General features: G+C 42.6%; 2 protein-coding genes across 4 annotated transcripts in view; one reads left to right on the top strand and one right to left on the bottom strand.

Moving 5' to 3' along the window:
* Window positions 1–24,727, bottom strand: part of FMN2 (formin 2) — a 392,431-nt gene that overhangs the window by 331,746 nt on the left and 35,958 nt on the right. The gene's annotated exons all lie outside the window — the stretch shown is intronic.
* LOC129458740 (26S proteasome non-ATPase regulatory subunit 2) lies at window positions 970–7,674 on the top strand. Its single transcript, XM_055234936.2, is given in 5 exon segments — window positions 970–4,889; window positions 4,891–6,446; window positions 6,448–6,701; window positions 6,704–6,856; window positions 6,859–7,674. Coding segments are annotated over 5 exon segments (2,709 nt in total). The 5' UTR covers window positions 970–4,802; the 3' UTR covers window positions 7,518–7,674.

Genomic DNA, 24,727 nt, shown 5'->3' with positions numbered 1-24,727 from the left:
ATGGCTGGCTGACCTCAAATTTTCATTTGTAATTCATCATATCTATAAGCATCCATGATCTTTGTATCTTGATATAAGCTTCTGTACAAAATTTTTGTTCAAATCCTTAAAAGTGAAAACATATTTCAATAAGGGCTAATCATTTAGCTAAAGGAGCATATAACCTTTAGCAAATACAACTTAATTAAAAATCCGTTTTATCTGAAAAGGAAGTTGTGTTATTTTAACCTATCAAGAGACTTTAATGGAGTATGCTGTATCAGAAGAGGACAAAAAATACTTAATCAACATTAGCATTTATACATATCAGATTGTTTTCTCTAATGTTATTGATACCTTAACTATAACCATATTTGTTTTCACCTGTACTCAGGGAAAAAAAACATAAATGCTATTTTCTTGAAAAATCTATAAAGCTTTCGCTCCTCTCTAATTTCAAAAATTTACCTCAAAGAATTTTTTATTTTAAAATTTAAAGCTATTACAATTAATTTTCCTGTGAATATATTTTGCAGTGGTGAAATTTTAAGACGCCTTCCTGTAACTCCTTAAATTTGGAAATGAATACTATTCTGAGAATTCTTCTGCATAATTTGAAATGACCAGCAGAGGGCAGAGCTAAACATTTGACACTAGAATCCCTGTGCATGAATGAGAAGAAATTTCCAAAATGAGGCTGAGGAGTTCTATTTTTGACTGAAATTTAGCACCTCGGTTGCTATATTTGCTGAGCTTAGAAACATGCCAAGAAGAAATGTCAACCTTATATTCTCTTCAGTGCAAATAGGGAAAATAAAAATCAACACTGCAATGAAATAATTTAATGTAGTACAAATGCTAGAATTAACCAAAAACAAAGAACTGAAATGATGTGACATAAATAATACCTTGTTCATTTTATGCACACATATGAGGTGCAACTAAATAACTTACAAATCAAATACTTGGTGATAAAGGTAGACAAAAATATCTGTAAAAATTAATCTGTGAAAAGTAATTTTATCTGTATCTGTATGTGCATTACATAATAACTTCCTAATATAGAATATAAACCTTACAGATAAGATTCTTGCAAAAGTTTTCCAAATTTTTATAGGGTTGTTTGAAACTTTGATGAGTACAAAACTGGTTACTTTATTCTCCATATTCTGTAAGTTCAATGTTTTACAACCCCTTGTATTTCAAAAGCACATTTCAAAACACATGTTAATATATAAAGGAAGAAGCAAAGGAAGAAAAACCCTGGGGTTTAGGCTTATGGGTACAGTATATATTGAATAAGATTACATTTAATATACAGAGTTTTTTTTTTTTTTTTTTTGAGGCGGAGTCTTGTTCTGTTGCCCAGGCTGGAGTGCAATGGCGCGATCTCGGCCCACTGTAAGCCCCACCTCCTGGGTTCACGCCGTTCTCCTGCCTCAGCCTCCCGAGTAGCTGGGACTACAGGAGCCCGTCACCATGCCCGGCCAATTTTTTGTATTTTTAGGGGTTTCACCCTGTTAGCCAGGATGGTCTTGATCTCCTGACCTCGTGATTCGCCCGCCTTGGCCTCCCAAAGTGCTGGGATTACAGGTGTGAGCCACTGTGCCCGGCCCATATACAGAGTTTTTATTCAGCAACATATCTGGGTATGAACATCTGCATTTTACATCTCAAGTTTTTTCAAATAGAGAAAAAGTTAAATAGAGAAAGTTCTTGTAAGAAATAAAAAGTGGTGTTAATTCCACCAAAAATTCTGTTAATCCCAACTGGAGACAAACTCGGTCTCAGTCTTTCTCTCTCTCCTCCTCTTTCTCCTCTCTTTCTCTCTCTCTCTCTGTCTCTCTTTCTCTCTCTCTCTCTGTCTCTCTTTCTCTTTCTCTGTCTCTCTGTCTCTGTTTCTGTCTCTCTGTCTCTGTTTCTGTCTCTCTGTCTGTCTCTGTCTCTGTCTGTCTCTCTGTCTCTGTCTCTCTCTGTCTCTCTCTGTCTCTGTCTGTCTCTGTCTCTGTCTGTCTCTGTCTCTCTCTCTGTCTCTCTCTGTCTCTCTCTCTCTCTGTGTCTCTGTCTCTCTCCGTCTCTCTTGGCTAAGCAGTTTCTCAATTACACAGAAGAAGCTAACCAAAGCCATAATGATCAATCCAGGGAGAATGTTTTGTTAATAAGGCCTAGCTCTGGCACAGCATCTCTCATGAGCAGAGCTGTAACTCTTGAGAATTCAAAGGTGAGTAAAATAACAAAAGACAAGAGCAGCTTCCATGGTGAAGTAGCAACTAATATTCACAGAACACACTTTCTAGAGCAAGACTTTCCCGAATCTGGCTTATCAAAAATTCGTATTCCCAGAGCCCAGTCTCAGATCTAGTCAATCAGACTTTCCAGAAGCAGAGCCCAAGAATTTGCATTTTATAAATATTCCTAGGTAGCACAGTAAGATGGAATAGCATAAGATGAAGCCAGGAGGTAGCTAAGGGAGGTCCCTGTAGGTCATAAATAAGAGCTACAGTATCACCCTAGGGTAAAGCATCTCCAAGTGTAACAAGATTGGACTTGGTTTTTAAAAATCAGGGTCAGGTGCAATGGCTCACACCTGTATTCCTAGCACTTTGGGGGGCCCAGGTGGGAGGATTACTTGAGTCCAGGAGTTCAAGGCTGCAGTGAGCTATGATTGCTCCATTGCACTCCAGCCTGGGTGACAGAGAGAAATCTTGTCTTTTAAAAAGAAAAAAAAAATCACTCTTTTGTGGAGAAGGAATTAAAGGGAGCAGAGTGGACCCATGGAGACTAATTAGGGGACTACCGCTTGAGACCAAGCTCAACACTAAGGTGGCTTAGACCAGAGTGATGGCAACAGAAAGAGAAAAAAGGGCAACAGATTGGCTATGGATGGTGGATAAAGGGCACAAGATGTGGAGTCAGCCTTCATGGGTTGGAATTCCATCTTCTACAACTTACAAAACAACTGACTCTGGGCAAATTACCCTAAGTCTCAGTTTTCACATCAGAAAATGGAAGTCAGATTAACTGAGTTATTTAAGTCAAGACCAATTAATTGAAGTGATCATGTTAAGTACTTAGCACAGTGCTTGACCCTCAGTCAGTACTGAATGTCACGGCATGAAGAAACAAGAAATAAAAAGCCCCTATTTTCTATGACTCGCTCCTCTACTCCAGCCAACTAAACTGGAAAAAACCAAATAGACTCACTTAGATTCATTAATCTGCATTCACCATGGGATCTAACTGCCCCATCTTCCATCTTACCCTGAGGAGAACATCATCCACCATTAGTTCTTTACAGCTTATCTCCAAAATGAGTCTGAAATTCCCATTCTATCAAGATTCCATTTTAAAGAACAGACTCTATAACAACTGTCAAGTGAAATGGTACAATAATGATACTAGATTGCTGTTCACTTATTTGGGGGCAAGTTCCTAAATAAATTCAAAACAGCCTATAAGAAAAGTGAATGTTTTATTACTAAATAGTAAATCAGGCACTCTACTCTTCACTATATACTATTTTTTAAATTTTATTTTATTTTTTCGAGACAAAGTCTCAGCTCACTGCAATATCTGCCTCCTGGGTTCAAGCGATTCTCCCATCTCAGTCTCTCGAGTAGCTGGGACTAGAGTTGCACGCCACCATGCCCAGCTAATTTTTTGTATTTTTAGTAGAGACGGGGTTTCACCATGCTGGCCAGCCTGGTCTTGAACTCCTGACCTCAAGTGATCTGCCCGCCTTAGCCTCCCAAAGTGCCGGGATTACAGGTGTGAGCCACTGTGCCTGGCCATACTATTTTTTTTTTTTTTTTTTTTGAGACAGAGTCTTGCTCTGTGGCCCAGGCTGGAGTGCAGTGGCACGATCTCAGCTCACTGCAACCACCGCCTCCTGGGTTCAAGCAATTCTCCTGCCTCAGCCTCCCGAGTAACTGGGACTACAGGCACATACCACCAAGCTCAGCTAATTTTTTGTATTTTTTTTTTTTTTTTTTTTTTTTTAGTACAGACGGGGTTTTACCATGTTAACCAGGATGGTCTCGATCTCCTGACCTCGTGATCTGCCCGCCTTGGCCTCCCAAAGTGCTGGGATTACAGGTGTGATCCAATGTGCCCAGCCATACTATTTTTTTAAATCATTTTGAACGTGGCATATGTAGATCCTATCCTTCAGTTACACAATTTACACCTGGGAAGAAGAGTGATCATATGTATCAACAGATGTCACCCTCAAAGATCAGCTAATTGATACATGCAGCTCAAAACCTGTCTCCTGAGCAGCCCTGTCTGCAGGGTATCGTGTCAAATGTTCTAGCATTCTAATGCTCGTAACACAAGATTTCTGCCTCAACCCTTGGCCTGGCTTTGGCTGCCATCTATTTTGAATATGAAAATTGCCTCATTGTCCCAGCACCCTCACTCATACCTGTGATTCCAGCACTTTGGGAGGCTGAGGCAGGAGGATCACTTGAGGCCAAGAGTTCAAGACCAGCCTGTGCAACATAGCCAGAACCTGTCTCTACAAAAAACATAAAAATTAGCAGAGTGTGGTGGTATGTGCCTGTGCTCCTCGCTATTCGACAGTCTGAAGCTGCAGTGTCATATAATTGCACCATTGTACTCCAGCCTGGGTCACAGAGCAAGACTCTGTCTCAAAAAAAAAAAAAAAAAGAAAGAAAAAGAAAAATTGCCTCATTGTAGTAAAAACATTAGGTGCATTTCAAATACACAATACTAAAGAAAAAGTTTTTCCCCTATAAATATATACATATATATACTACTATGTACCCATGAAAATTAAAAAATAAAGGGCAGTGGCAGCGGAGATGGAGGAAGGAGGATGGGACAAGACGCTGGCGCAGTCCCGGCGGCCCCCAGCGGCGGCCCCCAGCGGCAGCCCCCAGCGGCACGGCCGAGAAGCCGAGCGGCAAGGAGCGGTGGGATGCCGGGCACAAGGACAAAGAACAGGAGCTGTCTGAGGAAGATGAACAGCTTCAAGATGAACTGGAGACGCTCATGGAACGACTCAGGGAGAAGTACACAACCCTGTATTGATCAGCGCTGGAGGAATTGCGAAGGCAGATTTGTTCTTCTACAACTTCCATGACTTCAGTGCCCAAGCCTCTCAAATTTCTGCGTCCACACTATGGCCAGCTGAAGGAAATCTATGAGAACATGGCCTCTGGGGAGAATAAGCGTTTTGCTGCTGACATCGTCTCTGTTTTGGCCACGACCATGAGTGGGGAGTGCGAGTGCCTCAAGTATCGGCTAGTAGGCTCCCAGAAGGAATTGGTATCTTGGGGTCATGAGTATGTCTGGCATCTGGCAGGAGAAGTGGCTAAGGAGTGGCAAGAGCTGGATGATGTGGAGAAGGTCCAGCAGGAGCCACTGCTCACTCTGGTGAAGGAAATCGTCCCCTACAACATGGCCCACAACACAGAGCATGAGGCCTGTGACCTGCTTATGGAAAGTGAGCAGGTGGACCTGCTGGAGAAGGACATTGATGAGAATGCATACACAAAGGGCTGCCTTTATCTCACCAGTTGTGTGAATTATGTGTCTGAGCCTGAGAACTCAGCCGTACCGCATTGTGCCCTGGGTGTGTTCTGAAAGTTTAGTCGCTTCCCTGAAGCTCTGTGATTGGCATTGATGCTCAATGACATGGAGCTGGTAAAAGACATCTTCCCATCCTGCAAGGATGTGGTAGTACAGAAACAGATGGCATTCATGCTAGGCTGGCATGGGGTGTTCCTGGAGCTGAGTGAAGATGTCGAGGAGTATGAGCACCTGACAGAGATCATGTCCAATGTACAGCTCAACAGCAGCTTCTTGGCCTTAGCTCGGGAGCTGGACATCATGGGGCCCAAGGTGCCTGATGACATCCACAAAACCCACCTAGAGAACAACAGGTTTGTGAGCAGTGGCTCTCAGGTGGACTCTGCCCGCATGAACCTGGCCTCCTCTTTTGTGAATGGCTTTGTGAATGCAGCTTTTGGCCAAGACAAGCTGCTAACAGATGATGGCAACAAATGGCTTTACAAGAACAAGGACCATGGAATGTTGAGTGCAGCTGCATCTCTTGGGATGCTGCTGCTGTGGGATGTGGATGGTGGCCTCATTCAGATTGACAAGTACCTGTACTCCTCTGAGGACTACATTAAGTCAGGAGTTCTTGCCTGTGGCATAGTGAACTCTGGAGTCTGGAATGAGTGTGTCCCTGCTCTGGGACTGCTTTCAGACTATGTTCTCCACAACAGCAACACCATGAGACTTGGTTCCATCTTTGGGCTAGGCTTGGCCTATGCTGGCTCAAATCGTGAAGATGTCCTAACACTGCTGCTGCCTGTGATGGGAGATTCAAAGTCCAGCATGGAGGTGGCAGGTGTGACAGCTCTAGCCTGTGGAATGATAGCAGTGGGGTCCTGCAATGGAGATGTAACTTCCACTATCCTTCAGACCATCATGGAGAAGTACTGAGCTCAAGGACACTTATGCTCGTTGGCTTCCTATTGGACTGGGTCTCAATCACCTGGGGAAGGGTGAGGCCATTGAGGCAATCCTGGCTGCACTGGAGGTTGCATCAGAGCCATTCCGCAGTTTTGCCAACACACTGGTAGATGTGTGTGCATATGCAGGCTCTGAGAACGTGCTGAAGGTGCAGCAGCTGCTCCACATTTGTAGTGAACACTTTGACTCCAAAGAGAAGGAGGAAGACAAAGATAAGAAGGAAAGAAGGACAAGGACAAGAAGGAAACCCCTGCTGACATGGGAGCACATCAGGGAGTGGCTGTTCTGGGGATTGCCCATATTGCTATGGGGGAGATTGGTGCAGAGATGGCACTACGAACCTTTGGCCACTTGCTGAGATATGGGGAGCCTACACTCCTTTAGCACTGGCCCTCATCTCTGTTTCAAATCTATGACTCAATATCCTGGATACCCTAAGCAAATTATCTCATGATGCTGATCCAGAAGTTTCCTATAACTCCATTTTTGCCATGGGCATGGTGGGCAGTGGTACCAATAATGCCCATCTGGCTGCAACGTTGAGCCAATTAGCTCAATATCATGCCAAGGACCCCAACAACCTCTTCATGGTGCACTTGGCACAGGGCCTGACACATTTAGGGAAGGGTACACTTACCCTCTGCCCCTACCACAGTGACCGGCAGCTTATGAGTCCAGTGGCCGTCGCTGGGCTGCTCACTGTGCCTGTCTCTTTCCTGGATGTTCGAAACATTATTCTAGGCAAATCACACTATGTATTATATGGGCTGGTGGCTGCCATGCAGCCCCGAATGCTGGTTACGTTTGATGAGGAGCTGCGGCCATTGCCAGTGTCTGTCCGTGTGGGCCAGGCAGTGGATGTGGTGAGCCAGGCTGGCAAGCCTAAGACCATCACAGGGTTCCAGACACATACAACCCCAGTGTTGTTGGCCGACAGGGAACAGGCAGAATTGGCCACTTAGGAGTTTCTTCCTGTTACCCCCATTCTGGAAGGTTTTGTTATCCTTCGGAAGAACCCCAATTATGATCTCTAAGTGACCACCAGGGGCTCTGAACTGCAGCTGATGTATCAGTGGGCCATGCATCCTGCTGCCAAGGATGGACACGGCTGCAGACTTCTGGGGGAATTGTTGCCTCCTGCTCTTTTGTTACTGAGTGAGGTAAGGTTGTTCAATAAAGACCCTTATCCCCCCCCCCAAAAAAACATATAAATAAATAAATATCAAAAGGTTTTCTCCACTTGTCCCATGACCCTGGGACCATGGCTCAGAAGTCTTCTTGTCCATCCATCTTCAGTACATATAATCAAAATACAATTAATATTTACCAAAACCTGAGGTAACTTTCAGATTCAAAATAGCTCGGTTCATTATAGTCTTTAATCTCAGTTATATTTTGACTTTGCACTAGCAGCTTTGTTTTTTTCAAAGACACCCTCTTTTCATGCTCCTGACTGGGTCAGTAGGAGCCTCAATATAGCCTAACTGGGACCATGAGAAGCTCAACATCAGAAAACAGTGATGACAATGAAGCCACCATACTCCTACCTACAGGCTTAAATGAAGCCCCCTTGTAACTTCAAAGCTACAGGGAGACTCTGATATATTTCTGATCTGCATCCAAAGTGCATCCCATCAGTTTGTGATCAAAACTGTTCTCCTCTCATGTAGCTACTTCAGAAGGAATCAGTGTTGCCAAGTTTTTCACACATAGCATCATGGGAACTAAGTCTAAATTACCTTAGAAATTGTGGCTCCAATTCAGATTTGGCTTTGAGCATCTGGATCCCCCAGGCCGAATGTCCCAACTCAACCACCCAACTTCTGAGGACTTCCCTCAGTAGCACCATGTGAGCACTGTCCAACACGCCACATAGACACATTCTCTCCTGTCCTAAGAGTAGATGGTGAAATCCAGTCTCAGCAACTATCCTGTCCCCTTCAGTTCATAGCACAAAATGCAAACATAGGAGACATTTAAAATTCTTGTTTTCAAAGTTCTCATTTCACCATGGCATTTAAAGTACATGGCTGGGCATGGTTGCTCACACCTGTAATCCCAGCACTTCGGGAGGTCAAGGCAGGTGGATTACCTGAGGTCAGGAGTTCAAGACCATCCTGGCCAACATGGTGAAACTCTGTCTCTACTAAAAATACAAAAAAAGTAGCTGTGTGTGGTGGCAGGCACCTGTAATCCCAGCTACTTGGGAGGCTGAGGTAGGAGAATCGCTAGAACCCTGGTGGCAGAGTTTGCAGGGGAAGGAGTCTGCAGAGAGCCGAGATCCCGCCATTGCACTACGGCCTGGATGACAGAGTGAGACTCCATCTCAAAAATAAATAAATAAGGCCGAGCATGGTGGCTCACGCCTATAATTCCAGGCACTTTGGGAGGCCGAGGCGGGTGGATCACAAGGTCAAGGGATCGAGACCATCCTGGCTAACACTGTGAAACCCCGTCTCTACTAAAAATACAAAAAATTAGCCGGGCGTAGTGGCACGAGCCTGTAGTCTCAGCTACTCAGGAGGCTGAGGCAGGAGAATCGCTTGAACCCGGGAGGCAGAGGTTGCAGTGAGCTGAGATCACGCCACTGCACTCCAGCCTGGGTGACAGAGTGAGACTCCGTCTAAAAAAAATAAATAAATAAAATAAATAAATAAATAAAATAAAATACTGTCGCCTGTTATTTTTCATGCAGATTTTTCATGCGGATTACTCATGCTAAGCTTCACTCTTGTCTTACGCTGTCTTCCACCTTTGAATCTCTAGTATTTTCTTAAAAGTATCACTGACATCTTTTTCAAAGATCTCTAAAAATGTCCAGGATTCTTCATAACACATTCACCTGACCCAGAAGTCAGGCAATTAGTTTGTTAAAGAAATACTTGTTACCCAACTACATTTACCAAATGCACAGGGCCATTAACTACCAATAATATGAGGAAAGTTAGACACTGTTTTAAATGAAAGAAATTTTCCTTTTCTAATAGAAGTCAGTGCGGCATGGGGAAAAAGCAAACTGCCCCGAACAGCAGGAGACTAAGATTCTGGCTCTGTCAAAGCTATTTTGGACAGAAAAGTCACTTCACCTTTTGAGCTCAAATGTTCTCACTTGCCAATTTAAGAGAACTGGGCTATATTAAATACTTGCTAAGGTCTTCCTCAGTTTTGATGTTTTTATTATTCCCTCATAAAACAGCAAATTAGTCAAGTATGTACACTGTACAGACACATGGCTTGAAATAATTAGAAGAGGAAAATTCTTCCCATATCCTGGGATAGGCTATGTTTGATAAGCAAATCAGGAAATACCTTGAAAACTTCTGCTAAATGGAAGAGACTTCCCACCCACCCCCCACAGCATTTAACCTGGACATCAGCTGTTCTACATATAAAATCCTGTAAATATCATGAAGTAAAATTACAAAGCACAGAAAGAGAAGTCACTCTCAGGAAAACAGCAGGCCCCAGCAGTCATTTTACAGACTGTATACCCAAAGGAGGAAACAGCTTTGTGTTCCAGTCTGCATGGATCTGTGTTGTGGCAAGTTAGGGTCAGAGACAGCCAGAAATGCAAAAATGCAGTTGAAGGTTTTGTGCTGATAATGGAACTTCAAAGTAAGGAAGAAAATGAACATAATTTTCTTGTGCTTCAGTGTATTCTGCAAAAGGAAATTAAAAACTATCTCACCAGGCTTGTAATGAAGATTAAAACAGTTAATAATTGTAAAGTGCTTAAAACAGAGCCTGATACGTAGAAAGCTTAATGTGTTTTTAAATACTGAAAACAGTTTTGTTTTGTTTTTTTTTAAAGCACCAATACAAAAAAAACTGACAATGACCTGCAAACTGGTTACACACCGGAATGGGAACCATGATTAGCACATCATTCACATCCAGAGGAAGAAAGAGAGAGTAAGCCAGTGCAAGCACTCACCTTCATGCAATCTTAGCCAGCAGACCACTCACCAGGCCACACCCTCCAGCAGCTTACCAACTAAAACCAATTTATCTACCCAACAATACCTGTAGGCATCCTATCCGAACCCCCTCAGCCTCCACACCCTGAGAATCTTGGCTCCCCTCCTTTCTACCATTCACCCCCTCTGGTCTTCTGACTTTGTAGCCTACTCTTTAAACCACCCCTTTAGGCTGGTATCTTCAATTCCCACCCTCACTAACCTTCCGATGCATCTACCTGGGCAAAAAGCCCAAGTGAGCTGGCACAGAAGCTCTTGAGCTAATCATACACGTGGACTGACTACACCTTGCATCTTCCTACGGCACCCTACACCCCTCGTCTCCAAACCTCAGCCTGCTGAAATCTGGGCAGCGCTCTCAGCGCTCCACTCGAATTCCTCTCTACAAGGGTATTATCAGTAGCTTTCAGTCTTTATCTTGATCTCTTGGCAACACTGAATATCACTTAACACTCCTTCTTTCTTTTTAAAAAATATCTTTTTTGTCTTTATCATTCTCTTTGTAGCTTTTTTCCCCTAATTGGGTAAGTATTTATCTATACGTCAGTCTCTTCTTGCTTCCCACTCTACTGGCACTTTCCAGAGCATAATGGCTTCAAGTATCTCTACACACTGAAGATTTGTCAGTCTCTCTCCTTCTAGGCTCTCTCTCCTGACCTCAGATACAAATAACTAATGGCCTTTTTGTATATATTTAAAGAGGTATCCTCAAATTCAGTAGGATTTTAATTGAACCAGTCATCCCCACAACCTGCTCCTCATTGTGAATTTTACACACAGTGTGAATTGCATCACCCTCTACCCTAGTGCTCAGATCAGAAACCTGGACATCCTCCTCGTCTCTGCCCACTCCCTTACCTTTATGTGAGCAACCAAATCCCCAAGGCTTCTCACGTCTATCCTCTAAGGCAGCGCTTCGTAAAGTGTGGTTCCCGGATTGGCGTCATTGGCATCACCTGGGAGTTGTTAGCAGTGCAAATGCTCTGATCCCAACTCAGACCAGCTGGATCCGAAACTTGGGGGTGGGGCCAGCAATTTGTGTTTTAACGAGCCCTTCGGGGGATTCTGACTCTTAGAGTTTGAGATTAGTAGGAGTAACAATATTAATCCAAGTATAATTAGAATCTGTCTTTTATTTAATCCCAAATTTCTTTCCCAAATATAAGTAAGATTATTTTATTAATTAACTATTGTAGTATTATGAGAAGAAAATTAAGATGCATGATTTGTTAAAGGAAAAGCTCCAATTCTTGTACTAGTGCAACTCCCTGGATACTTGGAAGTCTTTTAAAAGGGGGAAAAACAAATCGTGTGACCACATGTGATTTTTTTTTTGTTCTTTGAGACAGAGTCTCACTCTGTTGCCCAGGCTGGAGTACAGTAACACAATCTTGGCTCACTGCAACTGCCAGCTCCTTTGTTCAAGCGATTCTCTTGCCTCAGCCTCCCAAGTAGCTGGGACTACAGGCATGCACCACCATGCCTGACTAATTTTTGTATTTTATTTTTAGCAGAGATGAGGTTTCACCAGTTTGGCCAGGCTGGTCTTGAACTCCTGACCTCAAGTGATCCACCTGCCTCAGCCTCCCAAAGTGCTGGGATTACAGCCATGAGTCACCGTCCTCGGCCCACATGTAATACTTTTTAAAAATAAAAGGATTTTCTACTACCTAACTCCTTCATAGTTGAGGGCACTGGTCTCTCCTGGATGGCTGCAACGGTTTCCTCAGTGTCTTCCAGCAACCTAACCACAGACACAGCACACCCCTTAGTCCATACTTCCCTAACACCCAGAATGCTCTCTCTAAAACATGCAACTGGCCACATCACCCTCCTCCACCTAACACCCTCCAGCAGCTCCCTACTGCTCCTGAGAATAGGGTTCACTTCTTAAACGTTTCTTCCAGAAGCCTTCACAAATGCCTCTGGGTCCCAGGCAGCATTTCTCTTTTCTTTTTACTTTTTTTTTTTTTTTTTTTTTTTTTTTGAGATGGAGTCTTGCTCTATCGCCCAGGCTGGAGTGCAGTGGTGTGATCTCAGCTCACTGCAATTTCTGCCACCCGGATTCAAGGGATTCTCCTGCCTCAGTGCACACGACTGCACCTGGCTAGTTTTTGTATTTTTAGTAGAGACAAGGTTTCACCATGTTGGCTAGACTAGTCTCAAACTCCTGACCTCAAGTGATCCGCCCCCTGGCCTCCCGAAGTGTTGGGATTACAGGTGTGAGCTACCGCCCCTGGTCGCAGTACTATTTAAGACGCCTCTTCTGTCCCTCCCAGACACTGGGCTCCAGGCTCTGGGCATCCTTGACCACTCAAAACCTCAAAACTCTTCTATCACCCTTTTTCAACTACTGTACCGCCGTGTCTGTTCACCCAGTAGCCCCTTTCCACAGTAAGCTACACAAAAACAAGAAAAGGCTCGATAGTTTTCATAGAAAAATTCCATAAATATTGTGTGACTGGCTGGTGGCTACACATGGTTAGAGACAGAAAGAAAAGCTCATAGAATAAATTCACTATCTATATATTACATGAGTATAGAGCAGGGGCTAGCCAACCACAGCCTGCCAGCCAAATATGGCCAGGTGCTCGGTGTTGTAATACAAAGTTTTATTAGGAAACACAGCCATGCTTATTAGTGGTGTATGGTCCGTGGCTGCTTTTATACCACAACAGTGGAGTTGAGTAGTTGCGACAGGCACCGTAAAATATTTACTAAAGCCTAAAATATTTTCTATCTGGCCCTTTACAGAAAAACTTGCCAACCCCTGATCTAGACAATAAGGGTAATAATAGGAGAATAAATCGTCTTTCAGATTTCCAAAGTCCGGTACAAATTGGGAGGACCTAAAAAAAAAACAAAAAACAAAAAACAAAAAAAAAACCCTTTAAGCTCCTGAATTAAGTGATGTTTCCTCTGTACGGGGTCCCTTCACTTTGCCATAGAGTCCCAATTTTTTTTTTTTTTTTTTTTTTTTTTGAGACGGAGTTTTGCTCTGTCGCCCAGGCTGGAGTACAGTGGCACGATCTCAGCTCACTGCAATGTCTGCCTCTTGGGTACAAGCAATTCTCCTGCCTCAGCCTCCCTAGTAGCTGGAATTAGTGGTGCCCACACCAGGCCCGGCTAATTTTTGTATTTTTAGTAGAGATAGGGTTTCACCATGTTGGTCAGGCTGGTGTCAAACTCCTGACCTCGTGCTCCGCCCGCCTCGGCCTCCCAAAGTGCTAGGATTACAGGCGTGAGCCACCGCACCGGGCCAGATTCCCAATTTTATACTCCTCCTGGCTCTTGAGAAAAGGAAAAGGAGGTCAGAAGAAATACAAGTCACATCAATAGAACTAATTAATATTCAGTGCATCTACAGGAGAAAGACAAGAAAAGAAAATCATGAGAGAAAAGTTGAGCTGAGTCACCCCTTTTAATAGAAGTCCATCATACAAATTCAAAATGAATTCTGAGTCACCCAACACTGTTTGCCAAATGGGTGATTAAAAAAAAGTACCAGTTGTGAAAGTCAAAATGGATATCTAAAACAGCATAATCCTCTTAAAGGAGGAAAAAACAGTCATGAAGGAAGTATGTCATTGTCTTAAAAAGGGTGATTGCCATGAGCGAGTTTTTTAAAAATCTATTTTTCTAAGCTTCAATTAACTTTACTGCTGGAAAGCATTCTAAGATCCATGAAACTACTGACTGGTAGCACTTCCTCTGAGCTCAGAAAACTTCATGGTCGGGGGAATAACAATAATTATCATTACTACTTTTGCAACAATGCGCTTGAATTGAGCATAACAGGGGGAAAACATCACCCGTTTTGCCCTCTGAAATAAGATACATAAATGACAACACATATTAGATATTTATTAAATCACGTATTGGATCAGAAAAATAAAATAATCTCAAAATAGGCTTAAACATAATAATCTCCAACTATGCTTAAAAATACATACGCGCTTAAACACATATGTATAAAAACTTGGATACTGACTACTACAAGATGCAGTCATACAAACATTTACTGAGTAGTAACTGGGGACAAATGACTATAAATTGATTAAAAAAAAAAAAAAAAAGACACATGACCAGGCACGGTGGCTCATGCCTGTAATCCCAGCACTTTGGGAGGCCGGGGTGGGCAGCTCACCTAAGGACAGGAGTTCAAGGCCCTCTGGCCAACATGGTAAAACCCCGTCTCTATTAAAAATACAAAAATTAGCTGCCCATGGTGGCATGCACCTGTAGTCCCAGCTACTGGGAAGGCTGAGGCACAAGAATCGCTTGAACCCAGGAGGCAGAGGCTGCAGTGAGCCGAGATCGCGCCACTGCACTCCAATTGGGTGACAGAGTGAGACTCCATCTCAAAAAAAAAAAAAAAGAAACATGACAAAGTCCTTTCTAAAATGATAGAATCCAGAGAACTAACAATTTTTAAAATATATATTAAAAGCCTTCTTCACACTGAACTATCTGACTACAGAGGGGACATAATTTGACCCACTACACAATCAATATTGTGGTAAAGAAAAGTTATCCTTATGAGGCAATTTTTTTCAAACCATATAACAAGTGCACAGCCTTCAAAGAAAGAAATCAAGTAGGAACTTCTGGATACATATCCACTTATTATATTCTTTATGAAATAAATCAACTTCATAACTAAAAAAAAATACTGGATTGGAAAATATCCCTTAGAGAAAACTCAGTAAGCAGACTTCTTCCTATTAATATGTATTGACGGTTCCCATCAATGATTTTACCCCACAAGAAATTATCCAATGAAGAAAATAAAACGAACTCTTTGAAAGAGAAGAGCAATGTTGTGTAGCAAAACAATCTCCAGCCGTCTCTGGTTCCTCCCTGTCTTAGGAATTCTAGATGAAATGGAGGTCCCTATTCTTTGGTGAGGTGCTAGGGAAAGCAAAACGTTTCGTTCCTCCATGCCACATTATCTGTCAAGTATGCCAGACACTTGCACACATACACACAGAGAGCTAAATAAGTACAACATATGTCAATATTCAAGTGTAATACTTCTACAGACTGACCTAGGGAAAGCATGGAGTCACTACAGGATGGTCATGAACATAACACCAAGTGGGCATGACAGATTTCCCTTCACAATTTGTAGCTACCTCCCCGTAGCTTTCCCTACTCTTTCCATTTCCCTTCCACTCCATCCAGAAAGATGTGGGGGCATGAGGGTTGGTGAAGGAATGTGGTAATTATAGCAGTAAAACTAAGTAAAATGGATTGAGAAAGGAGGATGGCAATAAGCCCAGAAGAAGAGATCCAATACAGAGTCAACTTCCAGACTAATTAATTCCAGAACAGAGCCAGATCCCATCCCTTCTCCCATCTTCTTCCTCTCCAAGTGTTTTCTTTTCTCTCTCTTTATTATTACTTTGTTGTTGTTGTTGTTTGTTTTTTGATGAGACAGGGTCTCACTTTATTGCCCAGGTTGAAGTGCAGTGGTGCAATCGCAGCTCATTGCAGCCTCAACCTCCCAGGCTCAAGTGATCCTCCCACCTCTCCAATAGCTGGGACTACAGGTGTGCACCACCACACCTGGCTAATTTTTTAAATTTTTTGTAAAGACGGAGTCTCCCTATGTGGCCCAGGCTGGTCTCATACTCCTGGGCTCAAGCGATCCTCCTGCCTCAGCTTCCCAAAGTGCTGGGATTACAGGTGTGAGCCACCACACCCAGCCCAAGTGTTTTCAAGATTATCAAATATAGGCAACCTTTGATCATTCAAGACAATTAACTGAATAGATTCTCCAGTTCCTCCTCACTGCAGTCATCATGGCTTTCCTACAGCTCTCTTCTTTACAAAATCAAGGCATATTTATTTGATCATGATTTTACATATAACCTATGGTCTATGCCAGAAATATCAGTTCCCTTGCCCTTGAGGTATAGCCTCCATAAAGTCCCAAATAATCATAAATTGTAGATGTCAGAAGAGAATGATCATTCTCTCTGAAACCTGTTCCCTCTTTAGTATTCTAACTCTTTAGTAGCGTATCCCAGAAATGTGAACCAGAAAGTCAAAGAAATCATCTACTCCACTTCCTCACATCCAATCAAATGGCAAGTCCTGTCTGTTCTAAATCCTAAAGATTCCCTATAGCTGGCTCTTTCCAATCCCATGCCTCTGTTTCAGTTCAGACACTCTTCTGATCACCCAGATGCTAATTTTAGTTTTCTTCAATCCATTCTCCAATCTGCCACCAGAGTGATATTTTACAAATGCCAATCTGTTTATGGCTTAACTACTCAAAATCATTCAAAAGCACCCCCAAGTTGTCTTTGTTTACATGCCTGGTCTCTTTTCTACGCATCATTCTCCCAATTTATACTCCGGAAATACTTAGAAACTGTGCTCACATGCACCCCCGTGCCTTTCTATGTGCTGCCCTGTATACAGACTTTTTTTTTTTTGAGACAGAGTCTCGCTCTGTTGCCCAGGCTGGAGTGCAATGGTGCGATCTTGGCTCACTGCAACCTCCGCCTCCTGGGTTCAAGCGATTCTCCTGTCTCGGCCTCCTGAGTAGCTGGGACTACAGGCATGTGCCAAGACACCCGGCTAATTTTGTATTTTTAGTAGAGGTGGGGTTTCACCACGTTGGTCAGGCTGGTCTCGAACGCCTGACCTCAGGTGATCTGCCCACCTCAGCCTCCCAAAGTGCTGGGATTACAGGCGTGTGAGCCACTGCACCCGGCCTATAGACTTCTTTCATGGCTGTTCCCCACAGCAAACTCCTACTCATTCCTCAGGTCTTGCCCCAGGTATTATCTCCTGAGTTATCAAGGAGACCCAGTTAAAAACCTTCCCCTTTGCTCCTTGTACTATAAATATCTCCATCTGGAGCCTAAACACAATTGTAACCCATGGTGACGGCCAAAGGGCATTGAACTCTTACTATATGCCTGTGATGTGCAAAATGCTTTATTTGTATCCATACTTTCCTCTCACTCAGAAACTACTATATTTATTCCTCATTTTACCCAACAAGAAATAAACTTTGAGAAATCCAGGCATTTACCTAAGCTTGCAGCATAGTTGAGAAATCCTGGACACTTTGACTATGGAGCCCACTTCAACCACTAAGCTCCAATAATTTATTTCCATGTGTTTATTTCTTTAAAGTGGACTGTAAACCAGTTCGGGATAGAACCTTTCTTTTCATCTTTGTGTTCCTAATAACAGGGCAGGGGGTTGGGGGACAGGTGTTGTAAGGGAAAAGGGGAGCTGAGAAATACAAGCGGAAGTCATAATTAAATATGAAGAACCTGATCTAAATTAGAAGAGAAAGAATTTAAGAATTCTATGAAATGGCAAGAATGAGCTGAAAAATAAAAAATATTGAGAATACAGGGGGAAAAGCTATGTTTCTTCACCCAAAAAAGAAAATAAGAGGCAGTCGAAAACTTTGTTGTGCTGGATGGGAGTTCCCTGTATAAGAAAAGGATAAGCCAAATGTAAACTAAACTAAATATGGGATACTTTTGAGCAAGTGATTGTTTACTAAAAACATAGAATTCAGCCGGGCGCGGTGGCTTACGCCTGTAATCCCAGCATTTTGGAAGGCTGAGGCAGATGGATCTCTTGAGGTCACGAGTAAGAGACCAGCCTGGCCAACACAGTGAAACCCTGTTTCTACTAAAAATACAAAAAATTAGCCGGGCGTGGTAGCATCCACCTGTAATCCCAGCTACTCAGTAGGGTGAGGCAGGAGAATTGCCTGAACCCAGGAGGCGAAGTTTGCAGTGAGCCGAGATTGCACCATTGCACTCCAGCCTGGGCAACTGAGTGAGACTCTGTCTCAAAAACAAAAATAAAAAAATAAATGAATAAATAAATAAATAAATAAATATAAATAAATAAATAAATAAAACCACAAAATTCTTTTGAACTTGACCCAGGAAAATCCTTGTTTGAGTGGCCTGGGGGTTGTGATATTGGAATACTCAAAAGGAAACAAAATCAGAATATATCTGTCTCTGCAGTGCAATATTCACACAGCATCCATATGTCTTTCAACTTATAGATCAACTATTAACCTTAAAAGTATGTCCTAAACATAAAAGTGTATCTGGTAGAAGCTGGGAGGTAAACAGGGCTCAGACTAAATGAAGCCAAAAGTAGAGGCACTAATAGTGTAACTATTCCACGGTGAGTGGGGCGGCAAGAGATACGATCTGAATCTGATGAAACAATATCAAAAAATCGTAAGCATATTATTTAAAATTCAAAGAAGAATTATGAAAGAGAAACTCGAAATAGCAATATTAATTATATTAGAAAGAAGAGGGAGAGACAAGGAAGGAGTATAAAGGAGCTAAATCCTCATGAGTGACCGCCAGAGGCAAGAGCAATGTCAATAATGGTGGCTGGGCATGGTGGCTCACGCCTGTAATTCCAGCACTTTGGGAGGCTGAGGTGGGTGGATCACTTGAGGTCAGGAGTTCGAGACCAGCTTGGGCAACATGGACAAACCCCATCTCTACTAAAAATACAAAAATTAGCTGGCCATGGTGGTATGTGCCTATAGTCCCAGCTACTCAGGAGGCTGAGGCAGAAGAATTGCATGAACCTGGGAGGCGGAGGTTGCAGTGAGTTGAGATCACACCACTGTACTCCAGCCTGGGTGACAGAGACTCCATCTCAAAAAAAAAAAAAAAAAAAAAAAAAAGGCATCAGCAGGCGTTAACATACAACAAGTCCACACAGCTTATGTAAATTTTGGTAAGCAAAATCATCAGCTAAAATAATTGCTAAAGTTGGTCTGAAAAAATTAAGTATCATTTTAATACCACCTTTAAAATAAAAACAACTTTGAAAGTTGATACTGTACACAATGTTTCAAAAATAAATATACAGCAAAAAATATACATGGAGATATATATTCTCTTCAAGCTGAAAGATGTGGCTTTTGTTGCTTCTCAGGAAAAGATCTGTGTGGGCTTGACTAAATAGCATCAAAATGTTTTTCCTGCTCTGGAAAAAAAAAAAAAATGAATTCAAGGCCGGGCTAGGTGGCTCACACCTATAATCCCAGCACTTTGGGAGGCCAAGGCAGGTGAATCACCTGAGGTCAGGAGCTCAAGACCAGGCTGGCCAACATGGTAAAACCTCGTCTCTACTAAAAATACAAAAATTAGCCAGGCATCATGGCACCTGCCTATAATCTCAGCTACTTAGGAGGCTGAGGCAGGAGAATCTCTTGAACCCAAGAGGCGGAGGTTGCAGTAAGCCAAGATCACGCCACTGCACTCCAGCCTGGGCAGCATAGTGAGACTCTGTCTCAAAAAAGAAAAAAAAAATGAATTCAAATGCAAATAATAATTTCTGTTTGTCCACTTAAGTCTTCTTTTTGTCTACGGTGACAATGAGTAGAGCATATTTCATTAGTTTTCCGGGACTGGCTGCTGTTGGTTTTGATTAACGGCTTCATCTTTCAAGAGGTTCAAGATCTTGTTTCTTGGGTTTCTTTTCAACCTGAATTTTTATGTCTTCCTTGTCTTTAATTTTAGCTTTGCTCACATATTCATCCGAACCGATGTCCATTTACATACATATCAACGAGCTCTTGCCCATCTGGTGAGCATGGGATCATCACATGTTTAGCAAAATCAGCAGATCTGCCAAACCCAAACAAGTCCAGCAACCAAAAACATGCATCCAAAAATACCCTGCTAGGCAGACCTTTAAAGATAAGCTCATGAAGGATTAAGTAGATTTAGAATCACCTACCCCTGCAAAAATGCTTGGGCCAAGTAAAACTTGCTTAACTCTTGGTGATGTAAGTAGATCATATAATATCTGCCACAGTTAGGATTAAAGAAATCCTAGAAGAGCTTGTTAATGAATAATCAACAATTATGTAAGATAAGTGTGGTTGGCTGGAAAATATGCATATGACCCAGAAAAGGGATCTCATTTGGAAAAAGGCATGAAAGAGATGACTAGAGTAGGTTCCAAATCCACAAAGAAGCCAACCTCAGACCACTGAAATATGCCATGATCTACAAGTCAACAATATAATCGGCCAAGTAGCAAGCATTAGTATTCTCTTGCTAGCAGTTCTATCCTTACATCCTCCTCCCAAAATGCAGCTGTCTTCTCTACCTCGTGAATGGCACAACCATCCACCCAGCTACTTCAAATCAAGAAGTCATCCTTGATTTCCTTGTGTTCTCTTGTCGCCATGTCTGTCCCACCAGAAGTCCCATCAGCCATATCTCCAGAATCCACCCCAACCTACTAACTGGTCTTCATCTCCCCTGTCACCGTCCTGCCCCAACCTACAACCACCATCTAGAACTAAACTACTGCGATATCCCACCTGCCTTCTTGCTTCTACTTCTGTGCCTGCCTACACTCAATCATTCAAAGAGCAGGCTGGGGGCCGGACATGGTGTCTTATGCCTATAATCCCAGCACTTTGGGAGGCCAAGGCAGGAGGACTGCTTGACCCCAGGAGTTCAAGACCAACTTCGGACAACACAGTGAGACCCTGTCTATAACAACAACTTTAAAAATTAGCTGGGCATGGTGGCTCATGCCTGTAGTCCCAGCTACTTGGAAGGGTGAGGTGGAAGGATCACTTGAGCCCAGGAGATCGAGACTGCAGTGAGCCATGATTGCGCTACTGCTCTCCAACCTGGGCAACAGAGCGAGACCCTGTCTCAAAAACAACCACCACCACAACAAGCAAACCAAGACCAGGCCAGGTGATCCACATGAAATATAAGACAAATATGTTCTTCCCCTGCATAAAACCTCCCAAAAGCTCCCATTAAAAAAAAAAAAAAAAAGCCAGGTATGGTGGCTCATGCCTGTAATCCTAGCACTTTGAGAGGCTGAGGTGGCAGATCACTTGAGGTCAGGAGTTCAAGACCAGCCTGGCCAACATGGCGAAACCCTGTCTCTACTAAAAATACAAAAATTAGCTAGAAATTGCTTGAACCCAGGAGGCAGACGATGCAGTGAGCCAAGATCATGCCTCTGATCTTGCTCCAGCCTAGGCAATAGAGCGAGACTCGTCTCAAAAAAAAAAAAAGCCATATTCCTTCCACGGCTTTCCAGACCCTGCCTATGCTGTGGCCTGAGCCCTTGCTGTCCTCATCTCTTGAAGTTCCAGCTTCCTCTAAGTCATGTTTGTGCTCCTCCAAGGCCCTTTGGACTTGCCCTGGAGCTGCCTGGAATGGCCTTCCCACAGACCTCGTCTCACAGGCTCCCCCTGCGCTCATCCTACCCCACGCCATTCACTCCATCCTGTTAGTCCTGTTTTCCTTCATATCACGTATTAGAATCTGAGAGCAATTAATTAGCCAATGCATTTTGAAAAAATCTGTCTCTCTCCATTTTGAATAGGAAACACATTTCAACAGAACACATTCTCTTGTTCACTAACACATCTCCAGAGACTAAAACACTACCTGGCTTCTAGAATGAATATATTTGGTAAAAATCTGTGAATGAATTAACAGGATCCCTCAAAGCCATCTTTGTCTTTTAAAGTTCTTGACACCTTAATCATGTTAAAATGTAAGAGAAAATGTGAACTCTTTTCATACTTTCTATAGCACTCGAGAAAGCAAAATGTTAGGCCCTAAAAATGTATAAAATAACATAAAAGAAAATCAGAAGGGTTGAGTCAAGTAGGCTAATACATAAACTACATCAGAGAAGAGCCCCAAACTGAAGATCTTTATTGCTGTAATTGCACACAGAAGTGCAGAGATGAGAAGGGAGAGGAGTGGGAGTTGGGGGAGAGGAACCCATTAGGGAAGGGAACAAAGTAGGGGGGTGGGGAGGTAGGAAGGGTGCCAGTTATGACCTTATTCCCACAGCATGTTCTGTCTCGAAGGGCAACTGACCTCAAGAGGATTGTTAGTTAGAAATGTCCCCAACAGCTATTTTCTGGAAATCAGCACAGAGACTAATTATCGAAAATTTCTCTCCCCATAGATAAGCACATTCTTCCTCATCCCTCATTGACACCCCAGTCCTCAGAATCCCCTGTATCGTTATATCGTCACCCTCTCTAGTTTTCAAGAAACTCCTTGACTACGCATCCAATAAACGCATAGTTCTGTTACTGAGCTGCTATTTAAGTATAGGGCATAACATTTCATACAAGAGTATCTTTAATTTTTTTCTTTGTTTTGTGTTCATTTTGAGGGGGGAGTAGAGAGGTCGTACAGAGCCAATAAATAAAGGAAGACAAAATGCAATCACACCGAGTTGAAGGAAAGAAATTCCCGATTCTGAGGAAATGCCTTCACACAACATTAAGGGATTTTATTCCTCTGTTGTTTGTTTTTCACACTCGATGCCACACCCAGCTGCCCTCCAAAATAAGATGACAGGGAAGAGTTACTAGTCTCTAACACAAGGATGGAGTGAGGTGAATATAAGAAACAACCAGGTTAGTTGATTTAAAAAAAAAGAGAAAGAAATAGGATTACCCTACTCTTCTGTTTATCCAATTCTACATTTATTGACTGGCAAGACTGTTCACTTCTGGGCTTTAAGGGAGGAAAATGCCGTTAACTTGGGAACAGTTTGAATCAAAAACCAAGTGCTAGACGTGGCTAGTGTTTGCCTTTGCCTGCACTATACTAATTATAGTTCCAACTTGCCAAATCAATATATCTTCTAGAACTGAGCTCTATAACATTTAACACACCATAATTCTAGCGTTCTGCCTCTACAATAACACAGACCTCTCATAGAAGAGAAGGGAGGAAAACATTTAAATTATACATTTTTTCCCATAAGAGAAAAAGATCTACCTAGTAGTGATTAGCTGCAATGTCATTTTTAAAAATTGCAGCAGGAAAAATGTAAACAAATCTCCGGAAGGAAATTCACAAGTCACAGCACAACATGGGGAATTTTCTTTCAAATGGGAAGCATCAAGAATCAAGAAGATCTCTGAATATTTCATGTGATTTGTTTTCCTAATACTAAAGGAAGATTGAGGAAGACTGCAGGCTGTAAAGGGTAAAGAAGAGGAAGCAAAGTGAGCAGGCAGATATAGACACTTTATTATTTATTATCGTATCTTGACCTCAGCTGGGGCTCATTTTCATTGTCTTTAAAGCTCATCATTATTTCATTCCTATATATTGAAGAAGGCTGATAAGAGAGCACCGTTGGCAGCAACAAAACAAAGTAACTAACCCATATGATGAAAAACCACGGCCGGGTGCAGTGGCTCACGCCTGTAATCCCAGCACGTTGGGAGGCCGAGGTGGGTGGATCACGAGGTCAGGAGTTTGAGAACAGCCTGACCAACATGGTGAAACCCCATCTCTACTAAAAATACAAAAATTAGCCAGGCATGGTGGTACGCACCTGTAATCCCAGCTACTCAGGAGGCTGAGGCAGGAGAATCGCTTGAACTCGGGAGGCGGAGGTTGCAGTGAGCCAAGATAGTGCCACTGCACTCCAGCCTGGGTCACAGAGTGAGACTCCATCTCAAAAAAAAAAAAAGAAAAATCATTATCCTCAAATAAAAATCCTAGACTCTGCACAAGTGAGCCAACCTTCAATTTTGTTATGAGAATTTCATCCATGAGAATTCTTACACATCTGGGTTTTAGAGGCATACTCATCCCAACCAATGCCACACACATACCACATACCTGAGAATGATTAGCAATACTCTGGACAATGAGAATCCAGCTGTGCTTGTATTCATTATGAATTGTGAATATGCCTGGTGAATTAGTGTTGTACAGTATTAACTCTCTTGGTGAATGGGAGCTGGGGATGAAGCAGACAATGCTGCTTCACGTCCATACTTCACACATACATGAGTTAGGAACGCACAAAATAGCATTGTAGAGCCCATGGAAACCTCCGGCCCACTGGGAAGAATAACTGTGCCCCATGGAGCTGCTTCTGAAGGAATGCCTACGACCAGCAAAGTCATAAATATGGACTTACAGCCACTTTAGAATCATCGCTGATTACAGGGTCTTGAAGAGGTATTTGTACCTCATGTTCACAGCGGCATTATCCACTCATTATGAACCCATATTCATAGCAGCATTATAGCAATAGGTGGAAACAACCCACATGTCCATTGATGGATGAATGGATAAACAAAATGTGACATATACATACAATGGAATATTATTCAGCCTTAAAAAGGAAGGACATTCTGACACATGCTCCAACATGGATGAATCTCAAGGACATTATGCTAAGTGAAATAAGCCAGCCACAAAAAGGACAAATACTGTGTG

The sequence above is a fragment of the Symphalangus syndactylus genome, chromosome 19 (genome assembly GCF_028878055.3).
Source record: "Symphalangus syndactylus isolate Jambi chromosome 19, NHGRI_mSymSyn1-v2.1_pri, whole genome shotgun sequence".
NCBI lineage: Eukaryota > Metazoa > Chordata > Mammalia > Primates > Hylobatidae > Symphalangus > Symphalangus syndactylus.
This window is presented reverse-complemented; position numbering and strand designations above follow the sequence as displayed.